This window comes from Mustela lutreola, chromosome 8 (genome assembly GCF_030435805.1).
Source record: "Mustela lutreola isolate mMusLut2 chromosome 8, mMusLut2.pri, whole genome shotgun sequence".
Lineage (NCBI taxonomy): Eukaryota > Metazoa > Chordata > Mammalia > Carnivora > Mustelidae > Mustela > Mustela lutreola.
The window spans coordinates 147,682,161-147,697,527 of NC_081297.1; the positions used below are offsets into that span (position 1 = coordinate 147,682,161).

The following is a 15,367-nucleotide window of genomic DNA, read 5'->3' on the forward strand; positions in this document are numbered from 1 at the left end:
CAGGATGCCCCTGCCCTGCACCCCGTTCTGCCAGCGCCCTCCACGCCCGCATCTCCTCCTCGGGGTGCATCTGTCCTGCCCCGTCTCCGGCCTAGGGCCCGGCCGACTCTCCCCCTCCCGAGGAGCCTGGGTCCCGCGCTCCGCCTCTCAGACCCAGCGCCCTCTCGGTGCCCCTCCCCCCGGACTTCCGCCCGCGCCCCCTCCCCTCGGGCGGGACTTCCGCTCGCGCCCCCTCCCCGCGCCGCGTCGTCCGGGTCGCAGCCCGAGGGGAGGCTGGAGGCGTGTCCTCGCTCTCGCGCCGGGTGCGGGGTGCGGCGGCGGCGTCCGGCGGCGGCGTCCGTGCTCCCCCCTCGCCTGCGCGGCCCGCGCGCCTCCGGCTCCGGCTCCGGCTCCGGCTCGTCGTCGTCGCCCGGCTCGGCCCGCGGCCCGCGGCAAGATGGCGGCGCCCAGGCCGCCGCCCGCCCGGCTGTCGGGCGTCATGGTGCCCGCGCCCATCCAGGACCTGGAGGCCCTCCGCGCGCTGACGGCGCTCTTCAAAGAGCAGCGGAACCGGTAACGGCCGGGCGGCGCGGGCGCGCGGGGAGCGGGCGCCCCTCCTCCCGGGCGGCGGGCCCGAGGGGCTCCGGGGGGCTGGGCCCTCCGCCCGCCCGCCGGCCCGGGTGCGGAGCCGGGCGCGGGAAGGGCCCGTCCCAGGCCAGCCCGGCGCCACCGGCCGCCCGTCTCGCTGGCCGAGCGCGCGCGGGGGGCCCCGGCCGGGAGCGGCGTCCTGGCGGGCGGGGGCGCGTGGCGGAGACGCCGGGGCGGCCGCGGGGACCGCCTCGCGGCGCGGTGGGGCCGCCCCCGGGGCTCGGGCCGCGCGGGGTGGGGAGCGGGAGCGCCCTGCTCGGCCGGGCGGGCCCTGGCAGCCGTCGCAGGGCGACTCGGCGGACCTGCCCGGGCCCTGGCCTTCCAGCCCGCGCGGTACTGGCGACTTCTCCACGCCTTCGTGGGTGTTTATTTTTCATTTATTGATTTTTTTATGTCTAAAATGGGACTATCACCTATAACTCCATCGCGGGACTGTACAGTGGGGTGAATGAAATAAATAAAGCGTGTGAAAATGCAAAGTATGTGACACTGTCCGTCGGCGCTTGTTTTACTGTGTTTGAGTCTTCCCCGGGCCTCGGCGTCCTCCTCGGTTTGCGGGGGGAACCGGGTCGGCAGCATTTCCCTGGGAGGGTGGCTGTGGGATTAGAGGAGATCATGCCCACCAGGTCGCTGGTACAGAGGACCAAATCAACGCCAGCTCGTGTGCCTTTCCTTTAAGACGTTTATCGACGGCCCCCGTGCTCCAGGCTTTGTGCTACGAGGTGAAGTTGGACAATGAAGTCCTTTCCCGGGAGGTTCTGCTGTGGGGGAGCCGGCAGATAATTTTATCGTTGGGGGGTGGGCACACAGAGAGCACAGAAGGGGACCGCCGCATGCCGGCGGGGCCAGATGATCAGGCCCCAGAGGCCCTCTAATCTTGAAGTGGGACAGCTTGGTCTGAGCCCTGGGGCTCCCTTAGATCACAGTAGAAGCAGCGAGCTGTTGAAGGCCTGGTGAAAGCCCTGGGCTCTCTGTGGGGTCTGGGGGAGGTAGGTAATTGATAAGATACTCCAAGGAGATGCAGCGATGGAGTTAATGCTTCAGCACCTCTGCATTCTGGTGGACGCCCCTCGCAGTTGATTCTCAGCTGTCAGCCGTGCACCGAGTGAGCATCTGCACGACGCCATGTGAGCAAATTGTAATGGTCTGGATAAGAAGGTTCCCCAGAGGGAACTTGGGGACCCGTTGGATAGATGGTGGGGAAGGAAAGGCTTTAGATTATTTTGGCTGCCTGGCGGACAGATGAGAGGGCTAACTAAGACAGTATATGCAAAGGAATCCTGTGCAGATTTTGCAGGGCTCCTGAGTGGATTAAATGAAATCACATGGGTAAGAGGTCTGCTACAGAGGAGACGTTCACACATCAGATCCCTTTTTGTAATCTTTGGGATACAATCCCAGACCCTGAGCCAGTTTACAAGGCCCTTCCTGATGGTCGTGAGGAGTGTGGATGGGGAGCCCCTGAACGTTCTTTCTGGGGGGTGGCAAGATAAGCCCTTGGCATTACAGAGAAGTGTCTGACTGCCATGTGGGGGATAAATTAGGGAGGGCGAGGCTAGCTAGAGGCAGGAGACTTAAGAAGCTGATGCAGAAGCCCAAGGGGGGGAAAATGGCCTGAACTAGGACATTGTTTATGAGGATGGATAGGGTAAGTACTGAAAAATATTTACAGGGTCGAATGGACAGGGTCCAACTGGATTGTTGGGGAAGAGTGAGCAAAGGAAGCTTTCCACATCTGACTTGAGCTTTTCTGGGTCAGTGTCCTTGTTTCAGGCAGAGTTTGGAGACCAGGGGGAGGCGGACTGCTGTGCAGGTCTGGGGATGGGGAGGTGGGATTTGGTGGTGCAGAGAGCCCTGCAGGAGGGTTTGTACGGACAGGCTGTGGTGCTGGTTCTGTCCCTGCCTCCATCTTTGAGCAAGTTACTCGTTGCTCCTCCTGTGCAGGGGGACCCAGAGGGCGGATGGGCCAGCGGACCCTGTGCTGGATGGGACGCAAAGTGAAGCAAAATGAGGCCTGGGAGCAACCTATAGAAAACACCAAACCAGACTGGGAAAGAAAGTGATTGATGGAACAATAGATGACAATCTTGGCTGAAGTAATAGGTTTTGTGGGGCTTTCCATATGTGTGACGCTACACACACCAGCTTCTGTGGTAGCTGGAGTCAGAGAAGCATCCTGAGGTAGAAGCACAAAACCTTGGGAACCAGGTAGACCTGGACAGGACTTGTGGCTTATCTCCCTGGACCTCTTGTCTGAAAGTGGGGATGAAACTGCTCCCTTGGTGGAATCACTTGAGGCGCTGGAACATTGTACGCACAGCGCAGTGTTTCTTGCTACTTCTTTAGTACTGGCTGTGAAAACACGGTTGGGTTGGAAGTGACCGAGAACCCAGTCGTGTTTAATCTCTTGCCTTTTAGAAAGCAGTTGAAAAGGTTATAATGTATTCTAATTTTTAGATGTCCAGGGAAAGGGATCCCAGGATCTCATTACAACCCCCGGGTGAATGGAAACTCCTATCCCATTATAATGGGTATTTATTTATTTATTTATTTGACAGACAGATCACAAGTAGGCAGAGAGGCAGGCAGAGAGAGAGAGGAGGAGGCAGGCTCCCTGCCGAGCAGAGAGCCCGACGTGAGGCTCGATCCCAGGACCCTGGGATCATGACCCGAGCCGAAGGCAGAGGCCTTAACCACTGAGCCACTCAGGCGCCCCATCCATTATAACGGTTTTTGATGTTCCACGGATTCTTTGATACTCTATCCTTCAAGAGGAGGTTAATTGCTCTCTCCTTTGTGGGCTGAATTTAGTCACTTGCTTTTAATATAATAGATTACAGTGGGAGTGACAGTGTGTGACTTCTGAGACTAGGTCAGAAACGGCAGCCGCTCCCTCTCTGCTCTCTCTCAAATCACTAAGTCAGCTGCCATGTCCCAAGTCAGGAGGACGCTGTCCTCTGTGCAGAGAGATCCGTCTGGCCAGGAATGTGGTGAACTGTCTTTGAAGTGATGTTCTTAATCCAGGGGAACCTTCTCCGCCATCTGTGCAACCTCATGAGACCCGAGGCCAGAACCACCCCACTCAGCCACTCCCAGATTCCTGATCCTCAGACCTGCATGAGACCATAGCAGTAGCGTTTTAAACTGCTGTGTTTGGGGTCATTTGTGAGATAGCAGTAGATCATGAATACACCAATCTAACTTCTTCATGCCCTGGATTGTAGAGCCTACTTCTTGAATAGTGTCTTAATCACAAAAATCCATAAAAAATTGCTTAGAGTCATAAAATACCAGTATTAAGATAGTACTCAGCGGGGTGCCCCCCCGGGTGTGCGGTCTGTTAAGTGTCTGACTCTTGGTTTCGGCTCAGGTCCAGATGTCCTCCTGAGCATGAGGTGGAGCCCTGTGTTGGGCTCCGTGTGCGGTGCGGAGTCTGCTTGAGATTTTCCCTCTCCCTCTGCCCCTTCCGCTGGCTCCTGTCCACTCTTTCTCTCTCTCTCTCTTTGAAATAAATAAATCTTAAAAAAAAAAAAAAAGAGGGGCACCTGGGTGGCTCAGTGGGTTAAAGCCTCTGCCTTCAGCTTGGGTCCTGGGATTGAGCCCCATATCGGGCTCTCTGCTCAGCGGGGAGCCTGTTTCCTCCTCTCTCTCTGCCTGCCTCTCTGTCTACTTGTGATCTTTGTCTGTCAAATAAATAAATAAAATATTTAAAAAAAAGATACTATTTAGCTGTTTCTTCTCTATGGAATGTAATACTGTTTCTTACCGATTACATTTGTTTTCTACCTTTTGTTTAATGTACACATCTGCGTTTTTTAACATTTATTTAACAAGTGATTTTTTTTGCTGTGCTGTCAGTCTTCATTAAATTCTTTCTGAAACAAAATAAGATATAGATACATTAAAAATTCTGTTTTGGGGTTTTTGCTGGAGGTTTTCCAACCCTTTAGTTACCTTCATGGTGTACCTCTCCATCATCTGTCTGTGATGTAGCTGGACCCTTAGGTTAACATGTGGAGCCTAATGGAGCTTACTGTCGAACTCTGTGCCTCCACTGGCCATTGAGTAGTCATTAGTTGTGTGTGGCGATTTAAATTAATTAGAAATAAGTAAAATGAGTGGTTGTGTTCCTTACTGGCAATAGTCACATTTCAAGTACTCAGTAACCACATGCGGTTAGTGGCTGCTGTGTTGGTCAGTGCAGATGTGGAATGTTTCCATCGTTGTAGAAAGTTACAGATAGTGCTGCTGTCTCTCTCTTCTCTCTCTTTTTTTTTTTTTTTTTTTTTGGCAAGATTATGTTCTGGTTCTTGAGCATTCCTGAAGTAATGTAACATTTGGATATTCCTTTCTATAATTTTTTCTCAAACTTAAACTGATACCTCATTGTTCTTCCATTTGATAAGCTTTTTTTTTTTTTTTAAAGATTTTATTTATTTGAGAGAGAGAGAGCATAAGCAGGGAAGGGAGGTGGAGGGAGAAGCAGGCTTCCCACTGAGCAGGGAGCCTGACACAGGACTCGATGCCAGGACCCTGAGATCATGACCTGAGCCAAAGGCAGATGTTTCACTGAGCCACCCAGGTACCCCCATTTGCTAAGCTTCTGGATGAAGCGAGCGTATCACATTCACCGTATCCCTAGCATCTAGCATGGAGTCTGATAATTAGAGGTGCTTGACAATTATTTTATTTTTTTTAAAGATTTTATTTATTTATTTGACAGAGATCACAAGCAGGCAGAGAGGCAGGCAGAGAAAGAGAGGAGGAAGCAGGCTCCCCGCTGAGCAGAGAGCCCAATGCGGGGGCTTGATCCCAGGACCCTGAGATTATGACCCGAGCCGAAGGCAGTGGCTTAACCCACTGAGCCACCCAGGCGCCCCGTTGACAGATTTTTGTGGAATTGCTGGTACATGTAGCCTATTACCCATGGTACATGCTTGGTCTTTAATTCCAATCTCATGTAAAACATACAGGTTTGTATACATACATATTTTTTTTAACTTCTGTCAGGATAGCTTATTTTTCCTCTTCAATCTGTGTTTAGTTAAACTTGTTTTTCTGGGAATGCCTGGGTGTGTCTGTAGATTGGGTGTCTGCCTTGGCTCAGGTGGTGGTTCCTGGGTCCTGGGATTGAGTCCTGCATCAGGCTCCTGCCCGCTGGGGATCCTGCTTCCCCCTCTCTTCCCTGCTTATGCTCTCTCTCACGGTCTTCATCTGTCTCTCTCTCTCAAATAAGTAAAATCTTAAAAAAAAAAAAAAAAGTAAAATTGTTTTTCTGTTTACTTTCTTCCAGGTTTTGTACATCCCGCCGAATAGTGCAACTGTTTCCCTCCAGCCTTCTGAACCCCTTTTGCCATATAAACTCTATTTCCTTTTCTTAAGAGAGCACTTACTATTTTTTAACATACTTTGTATTATTTTGTAATGATTTTTTTATTGATGCTCTGCCTCCTTCCAGAATAGAAAGCCCAGGAGGATAGAGATGTTTGGCTTTTCTTTGAATTATTCTGTTGGATAATGCGTCTTGAATTTGATTTTTTTTTTTTTAAGATTTTATTTATTTATTTGACAGAGAGATCACAAGTAGGCAGAGAAGCAGGCAGAGAGAGAGGAGGAAGCAGGCTCCCCGCTGAGCAGAGAGCCCGATGCGGGGCTCGATCCCAGGACCCTGGGATCATGACATGAGGCAAAAGCAGAGGCTTTAACCCACTGAGCCACCCAGGCGCCCCCATTGAATTTGATTTTTTTTCATCAGTACATCAGCTGGTGTTTCTTCACAGATGTTGCTTCTTTCCCATTCTTTCCTTTCCTTCTAGTTATACGTTAAACCTTTCACTATAAATACATATTTTAAAGATTGATTTATTCATCAGAGCAAGAGAGAGGTACAGAGGGAGGGAATCTTCAAGTAGACTCCCCCCTGAGCACAGAGCCAGTCTTGGGGCTTGATCTCACAGCCCTGAGATCATGACCTGAGCTGAGATCAAGAGTTGGACGCTTAACTGACTGGGCCATCTTGGGACTCCCTTGCTATATTTTGTATGTATCACATGCCCCTTTCTCTGTTGTCCCTTCTCAGAGTTTCTGTTTGAAAATTTGCTACTAATCTGCTTTCTAGTATTCTGATCCTCTATTTTGCTGTGTTTAGTCTACTGTTATCCACTGTGTTTTTAGTTTCAGATACATATTTTGAGTTATCTTATTGCAGAATTTCTCTCTGATTTTTAAAAAAGATTCATTACTTCTTGAACATATTAATTATAGTTATTTGAAATAATGTGCCTGACGGGCGTCTGCGTGGCTTAGTTGGTTAAGCATTTGACTCTTGGTGTCAGCTCAGATCATGATCTCAGGGTTGCTAGTTCAAGCCTCGCATTGGGCTCTACACTCGGTGTGGAGCCTACTTAAAAACTACCAAAAAAAAAAAAATGTGCCCAATAACTTTCTAATGTTAGTTTTCTTGTGTTCAGTAATTTGATCCTGTCTCTTTTATTGAACACCGAATGTTTGTATGAAAAATTGAGGCCTTTTCTAGATACCTTCCCTTTGACAAATATCTGCAAACTCAAAATCAAAATCAATCTAAAAACTATTTCTTTTAATAATGGTGGTGGAAGAACTTGAGATCTGATTGGAATAAAATGATCTTTGGCCCACATATTCCACAAAAAATACCTCAGCATAAAAGCCAAAACTGTAAAGTGTTGGGAAGAAAACATGGGAGATTATCTTTGTGACCTGGAGTGTAGATAAACATTTCTTATTTAGCCCACAGATAACACAAACCATGCAAGAAAAAATTGACTTTACCATTAGACTTTATCAGAATGAAAAACATACACTCATCCCAAGACACAATTAAGAAAATGAAAAGGCAAGCCATAAACTGAGAAAATACTTGCAATTCCTATGTCTGACAAAGGACATGTTTTAGAATATACGAAGTGCTCCTACGACACCATAGTAAAAAGATGAAACTAATTTAAAAATTGGGTGAAAAAATTCTCTGCTTCATGAAAGAAGATATAGTGCATAAGTGTCCAAAAAACACAGAAAGTGCTCCATGTCATTGGTCTTTAAGGAGATGGAAATTAAATTGAGGTAGCACTTGACATTCTTCAGAAAGCTGTGATAGCAGAAAAAGGAAAGTAAGTGCTGGAGAAACTGGAATGCTTGGGCATTGTCAACGGAAGTGGTAGATGGGGTAGCTACTGTGGAAGAGGGTTTGGGGGCTCCTCAGAAGGCCAGTGCTACTCAGCAGCCCCACTCATCGGTGGGCATCGCAGACACACCTGAGAGCAGAGGTTCCAAAGGTGCTCGTGTGCCACGGCTTGGTGTGCGTTACAACGGCCACAAGATGGAAATGACCCAGGTGTCCATCAGCAGATGAGTGGGTACATAAAATGTGGTCTGTCCATACATTGAGATATTACTGAGCAGCAAAAAGGAGTGAGGTGCTGATCCGTGCTATGATATGGATGAACCTTGAAAACATGCTCCATGGAGGAAACGAGACATAAAATGACAAATACACGATTCGCTTTATAAAGTACCTAGCACGTTAGAGGTTACCCATGGTTAGGGGTGGGGAGGAGCTAATGCCCATGGTTCTAGAGTTTCTCTTTGGGGTATTCAAAAAGTTTTGGAATTAGATGGTGGTGGTTATACAACAATGTGAACATAATTCAAGCCACTGAATTTTACACTTAAAAATGGTCAAAATGACAAAATTTTATGTTAGGTACACAGTAGTACTCTCCCCTTATCCTCGGGGGACACATTCCAGGACCCTCAGTGGATACCTGAAACTGTAGATGTTTTCTCCTATCCATACTGTCTGTGATAGCATTTAATTTATAAGTGAGGCACAGTAAGAGATTAACAGCCGTAACTAGTAGTGAAATAGAACAGTGATAGCATACTGTGATAAAAGTTACAGGAGTGTGGTCTCTCAGAGTATCTCCCTGTGCTGTATTCGCCCTTCCTGTGATGACGTGAGATGATAACAGCACGCCATGGCGCCATGAGGTGAGCTGAATGATGTAGCATCATGACGTAGCGTTAGGCTGCTGTTGATCTGATGGGACATCAGAGAGTGGTCGTCTGCTTGTGGACTGTGGTTGACTGTGGGTGACCAAAACTGTGGAAGGCCAAATTGTGGATAAGGGCAGGGGGACCACTGTATTGCATTTTACCACAATAAAAAAAATTAATATTATACAAAGATGAGTCAGGTTATACGCTCGAAATGGGTGAATTATGTGTTATGTAAATTATATCTCAATAAAACTTTTATTTTTGAATTTTTAAAATTAATTTTTGAGAGGAGGGAGGGACAGAGAGAGACTCCTAAGCAGGCTCCGTGTCTAGTGTGGAGCCTGACGTGGGGCTCAGTCCCACAACCCCGAGATTGTGACCTGAGCTGAATGAAGTGTCAGATGGGCAGCCAACTGCGTCACCCAGACGCCCCTCGATAAAGCTTTTACAAACAAAACCATAGTGAGATACCTCTGCACACCCATCGGAATGGCTACGATTAAAATGACGGCACCAAATTTTGGCAAGGATGTGGAGCAACTGGAACTCTCATAGATTGCTAGTGCGTAAATGGTGCACCTGCCCTGGGGAACATTTTGGCAGTTTTTCTGTAAAGTTTAACATACACCTGCCTATGACTCTGGCAAGAACATACATCCACAGAAGACATACAGCCAAATGCTTGAAACACCTCAGATTTCCCCCAGTGGAAACAGCTAAAACTATCTGGAAACTTACATGAACGAACCACAAGTGCAGCAGAACGCAGTGCAGACAGATCCCAGGGACATGGCAAGTGAAAGAGACCAGACGCCAAGTACGCAGTGCGCGTTTGTGTTTAGGAAGTTCTCCCAACAGGCCAGGCTGATCAGTGCCGACACACGGACACACCTCTAACGGTGCTTGTTCAAAGAGGCTGGGAAGTGACTGGAAAGGAACAGGAGGGGATTTTCTGGAGTAAAGGAAGTGGGCTTTATCTACTGGGGGTATTGGTTGCCTGGGGGCATGCATTGGTCAGAACTCATTAAACTTAACATGATTTGTGTATTTCACTGCATGTAACATTGTATCTCAATTTTCTGCCTGTAAGCTATTGCTCTTCTCCTCCCTCTGGAAAGAAAATGGGTATTACAATGCTTGCTTTGTAGGGTTGATCGATGCAGGTATTAGAGTGTGCTGTATATGCTTAGTGCAGAACAGGGCCTGGTGAGCATCTGGTGCCCAGCAGACCCTGACATTGCAGGCTCTAGGCAGGGTGCAAAGTGAAAAGAAATGAGTGGTGGCTGTTGGGAATTTTGTTTATTTTATTTTATTTTTTAAGATTTTATTTATTTATTTGACAGAGAGGCAGTGAGAGGGGGAACACAAGCAGAGAGAGAGGGAGAGGGAGAGGGAGAAGCAGGCTCCCCAATGAGCAGGGAGCCCAATGTGGGGCCTGATCCCAGAACCCTGGGATCATGACCTTTTGCCAAGGGCAGATGCTTAATGAGTGAGCCACCCAGGCGCCCAATTTTGTGTATTTTAAAGTCACGCTTGTAAAGTCTTTAATTTCATCTCATTTCTATGGTCAGGTCCTTACTTTATTTTTTTTTTTATAAAGATTTTATTTATCTGACAGCAAGAGAGGGAACACAAGTGGGGTAGAGGGAGAGGGAGAAGCAGGCTTCCCACAGAGCAGGGAGCCCGACGCGGGACGCGATCCCATGGCCCTGGGATCATGACTTGAGCCGAAGGCAGAGGCTTAACCCACTGAGCCCCAGTTCTTGTTTTAATAAGCTTTTGGAATGGCCTCTGAAACTTTGGAATAAAAAATAGGTATAAGAACAAGAAACTTAGTGGAAGAAAAATGGTTTTTCAGATCTAAGATGTGGGCAGTAATTTCATGCCACAGTTATGATCCCTTGGTAGAAAGGTATTTTGGCAATATTAAATAATTTTAAGAAGCTGTAAGAACTTCCAGTAAAAAAAAGCAGGTACTTGAAATGAGCAGTGTTGTGCTTAGGCAGAGGAATTTAGATGTGTTTGCGTGGAGTGACTGCTTTAGGAACTGACATTCAGAACACCCATGCTTGTGTAGTCTTTGGAAAAGGAAATTGAGGCTTTTCATTAGTTTTCATCCTAGTGTTTTCGTTGGTTTGGTTGCTTATTTTTAAACTTCTGACAAATCAAGACCACAAATACATAAAAATGTCCGTGCTTTACGGTGGGCGATAGAAGAGATGGTCTAACGAGTACCCACACATTTCACTAGCAAAATCAACAAACGTTCAAGTTTTGTCTTCTCTCAAAGGCCAAAATGTTACCCAGACTGTTAATGCCCTCTGGATGGGAACAAATTGCCCCGCAAGGTAGCAGCTTGAAGCCACACGTTTATGGTGTCCTGCAGCCTGTGAGGGTTGGGAGATGCTTGGCTGGGTGGATCTGGGTTAGTGTCTTTCCTGAGGTCGCCGTCAGGCTGTTCACCAGGTCAGCCAGCCTGATGATCGACTGGCTGGAGGCCTGATTCCAGGCTCTCGCCAGGTTTTGGGTTAGGCTTTCAGTCCTTGCCACGTGGACCCTTCCCTAGGGTCCTTCTTCAGCGAGCCAGGAGAGTGTGCTCAAGGTGGACGCTGGAGCGTCTTTAGAATCGTGGAAGTGACCTGTCCTTTCTACCGCGCGCTGTCATGGTCACGGGAGGGATCACACGTCAGGGCTTGATCACCAGCGGGGGGTTGGATGGTGGTAGGAGGGCTCCTTGTTCACTCTGATCCTGCACTTCCCTCTTGATTTCAGAAGGGGGACACTGGTACGGTTGGCCTGTCATTTACCTTGTGCCTTTGAGTGCTGCCGGTTTTCACGCGCGGAGGGCCAGGTCATTAACTCTGGCTGTTGTAAGGTCTCCCGGCACAGGGATAGATGATAATTTCCCTTTGTTCTTACCGATGGATATTTGGATGGCCTTGGAGTTTTGGTAATTCCTACTGCACCCTTCTGTCTCCGAGTGCAGGGGAGGCCCAGCCTGGTGCTGACTTCCTCGTGTTGGCCCTGATTGCCACACGGCGGAGGGGGCTTCTGCCCGTCCTGGGCGAGCGAGCTTCACTCCTCAGTTTTAGACGTGATGGTAGCTGATCGTTTCCGTTCAGTTTTTGAGCATGGACATACGTGTCTTGTTTTAAGGCCGGGCTGTGTATTTATATATTCTTAAAAGAACCTTGATTACATTGTTTGGAATGGAGGGGAGACCTGGCAGGTGGGACCAGGGTCTCGGACGCAGCTCCGTACGCGTCAAACTGCGTAGCGCGGTGGGGAGCCGCTGGCTGTGAGAAGAGTGTCCAAGAGCCGGTCTGTAGTGATTGTTCTGGCCACTCCAGAGCTTTTAGTTGGGTTTGCTTTTCTTTGCTGACTGCACACGTGCCAGCGTTTAGCACTGTCATGGTAGCTGATCAGTGCGAAGAGCTGTAGTCGGCCCGGAACATAGCCAGAGTTCAAATGCTGGGATACTGCGTTTGTAAGTATTGTCTGATGCCTCCATTCCTTTGTGCGTACGCACAGATCATTTTTCCCTCAATCACCATGTCACCTCCTCCTTAAAGCCTGCCTCCTGCCCTGTTTTCCCTGTGGCCCTCTGCGCCTCCCTCTTGGAAAGAACTTCCCGGAGTGTCAGAATCACCTGTCACCACCTGCCCACCTGCTGGAGTGAGAGCAGCCCGAGGGCAGGCTTCTCCTCATTAACTCTGTATCCTCAGAGCCTGCTCGAAGAGCCAGCACGGAATGAGCACTTGATGGGGTGTTTATTGTTTCTTAAATATTTTCTTGAGTCATTCAGCATAAAGAGAGAGTGTAGACAAAGGACTCTAGCAAGGAAAGTATAGAAAAAAATGCCAAATACGACAGAGGACTATGATTTTGAAGGTAAAGAAAAAAAGCCTTGGTATTCCTAACTACTTGTATAACTGCATTGATGAACTTTCAGGAAGGAAATAGAATGAGCACGTTAGAGTCAACGTACTATGGAACTCAGAAATAAACCTGTCTTTCTGTGTATATGCATACTCACCTAGGTTTTCCCCAAACATTACTGAGTCTCTGGCCAGCAACAATCTCCGGCTGCTCCAAAACAAAAACAAAAAATGAAACAAAACGAAAACCCCCCAAAAACCCACAGGAGTCGTCAGCCTCGCTAAGGTCACCATATGGCATCTTGACTCAACCGTGATTCAGATCAGCTTTGTTGAGCGAGAACATCAACTCAGTGATGCTATAAAAAGCACTTCACAGAGCAGGATGACAGTTTGCTTTATTTTTACCTAGGCCGTGAGCTGGAGGACCCCATGGAATGATTTGGTAAGGTGTTCTGACTCAACTTCAAAATACAGATGTGGTCAGGGTAAGCCACCGCTCATTCAATTCTCTTAAATGGACAGAACAGACAGGAAAGCGTTGGAGCCAGCAAGTCAAAATAAATAAGGCTGGGACTGTGACCGCCAGTGCCCTCAGAGCAGAATTTCTCAGCGCTTCATTCTTCTAGTCTTCTGTAGTGGTCCCTGGACCGTGGGCAAGGGAAGTCAGGCCGAGGCCAGGAACCCCGGGCCTGCCTGCGCTGTCCCCCGCCCTGCCGGCCGCAGACGTGGACGAGTCATGTCCTAGCCAGGGGACCGCGTGTAAGCCAGCGATGCTCTCATTGGAGCCATGGTGTATGTTGGGCTCAGGGAAGCGCCTGGCACGTAATAAGCACGATTTTATGTGTTTTTGTGGTTGTCTTTGTCCTTGAGAATAGTTACAGCTTTATCAAAGGGCGTTAAAGATGACGAATGGTGCGATATACCATTACATGATGGAAAACCTCAGTAGCGCAGAGACCTCCGTCTCCCCAGAGTGACTTGTGGTTTCTGTGCCCCTGAAAATAAACTCGACAGGCGTATTTATGGGTGGAAATGCACAAGCTGATTTTCTCATTTGTTTGGTGAGCTAGGTTTTGTTACTCCCCGATTCCCTCAAGGCTTTGTATGAACCTTTTCTGACTCCTCAGCTCTCGAAGCCCTCACATTTGTCCTCCCCCAAAATTTGAGCGTCTTCATTTCCTTCTCTGAACATTGATCTTCTTGATCAAAGTGAAATTCAGCTTGCCTCTGAGGGATGCCTTTCCGGAAGGTCTTCCAAGTGGGAGGCTCTTTGCTCTCTCCCGTGTGCCCTTCAGTGGAAGGCGTGCTAGGCATTCTCCTGGAGGGCCCTGGCTGCTTCCAGACCTTCTCCCCTGGAGCTCCTCCAGCTTTCCGTCTCACGCCATCAGTGTGTACCACATGTGTGGTCACTCTTGCCACTAGAAGAATTCCTTGGGTCACTTCACCTCGTTCCTTGAAGAATGAACTCGAGGTCGCTGTTAAGTCTGCAGTGCTTGTCCTGTCTTAAATCGTGGCTGTTTCGGTGTTCACGTATTTTGCTCCAGCCTTTTTGTTCCTTGACTTTTCTTTCTGTCAATGAGCTTGACCTTCACCCCAGCTAACCACTCACTGTCAGCGCCACTGGGGCCTTCTCGTTAACCAGAGCTGCCTTCCCGCCACAGTCTGTTCAGGGGTCCCACTCTGGCCCCCTGTTTGATCTTCTCTAGGTCACCTCCCGCAAGGGTCTTCAGTCCGACCAGGACCTACAGTTGGTTGATCCTACTACTTTTTCTCTGTTTCTGTTTAAATTTCAAGTAGGTTCCATGCCCATGTGGGGCTTGAACTCACAGCCCTGAGATTGAGTCCCATGCGCTGCCGAGGGAGCCAGCCCGGCACCCCGATCCCCCTGCTGCTAATTGCTGTCCCTTGCGTTCCTCAGGTTCACATTGTCCTTCTGAGCCACTTTAGATGGATGGGTTGGTGGTAAGGCAGTTGCTGGTGTATCCACTGGGGCTTCCCTTGTCTGTTCTGTTAACTTGGCCTCAGGCTTCCCTGGGACGTCTCTGGCTCGGGATAAAGCCAGCTTGCTGTGTCCTCTGTGGCCGCACCCAGGTAGCTGAGCCAGGCTCGAGGCAAGCTTACAGCCTTGCTCACTGGTCTCGAGGGAAGTTGACGATCCCTGCGTAGCGGTGCTGATGGGTCTGTGTTTAGGTTGGTCATTAAGGTCACTGCCTTAGCGCGGCCTGGCAGTGCTCTGCGTCTCCCTCTTCCATTCAGCCTCCTGCTGTCCTGGTCAACCAGGTCCCGCCTTTCCCTTTCCTTAACTTTCCGTTGTGTCTCCTTCATCCTCACTCCTGGCTTCCTGTTTCACTGAGTAGAGAGGAGCGGCCAGAAGGTGATTTCCAGGACTCCCCGGCCCCCTCCCCCCAGCTACCTGTTCCGCGACTGTCCCCTGCCTCCGCTTCTGTGGCTGTGGAGGAACAGTCCTGCTCCGAATACCACCCGTCCCCCCCACCCCCGGACCTGCACGCTCGACCTCCCTCCCTTTCGCAGGCATTGCTCCCATAATCCCCCACTTCTTAAATTGTCCGTTTTACCGTTTCTGTTGGATTATCTTCATCCGATGATCCATCTGCTGTAGTTTCTCCCCTGGTGAGAAAGCTCTGTTTCCCTGAGCTGTGGTCCCGTTTTCCTGCTCCCCGTCCTAATGGAACTTCCCCAAACAGTGATTTCTATTTACCCATCTCCGTTTCTCGTTCTCTCGAGCCCGTTTCAAGTCGCTAACACGTCGCTAACCAGTGGTATTCCTCGTTCTTCGCTCCCCCGCCCTGCCGGCCGCCGTT

At 49.3% G+C, this 15,367-nt stretch overlaps 1 protein-coding gene across 3 annotated transcripts in view; it reads left to right on the plus strand.

Annotated features, from left to right (window-relative positions):
• Positions 1-217: 217 nt before the first annotated feature.
• ATXN10 (ataxin 10) overlaps positions 218-15,367 on the plus strand; it is a 159,392-nt gene continuing 144,242 nt past the window's right edge. The window contains exon 1 of one of the 3 annotated variants that reach the window (XM_059187268.1): positions 218-552. In XM_059187268.1, coding sequence (XP_059043251.1) covers positions 437-552 — 116 coding nt within the window. In that variant the 5' untranslated portion in view covers positions 218-436. The remainder of the gene's footprint in view (positions 553-15,367) is intronic. The other 2 variants (XM_059187269.1, XM_059187270.1) reach the window with 2 other exon arrangements.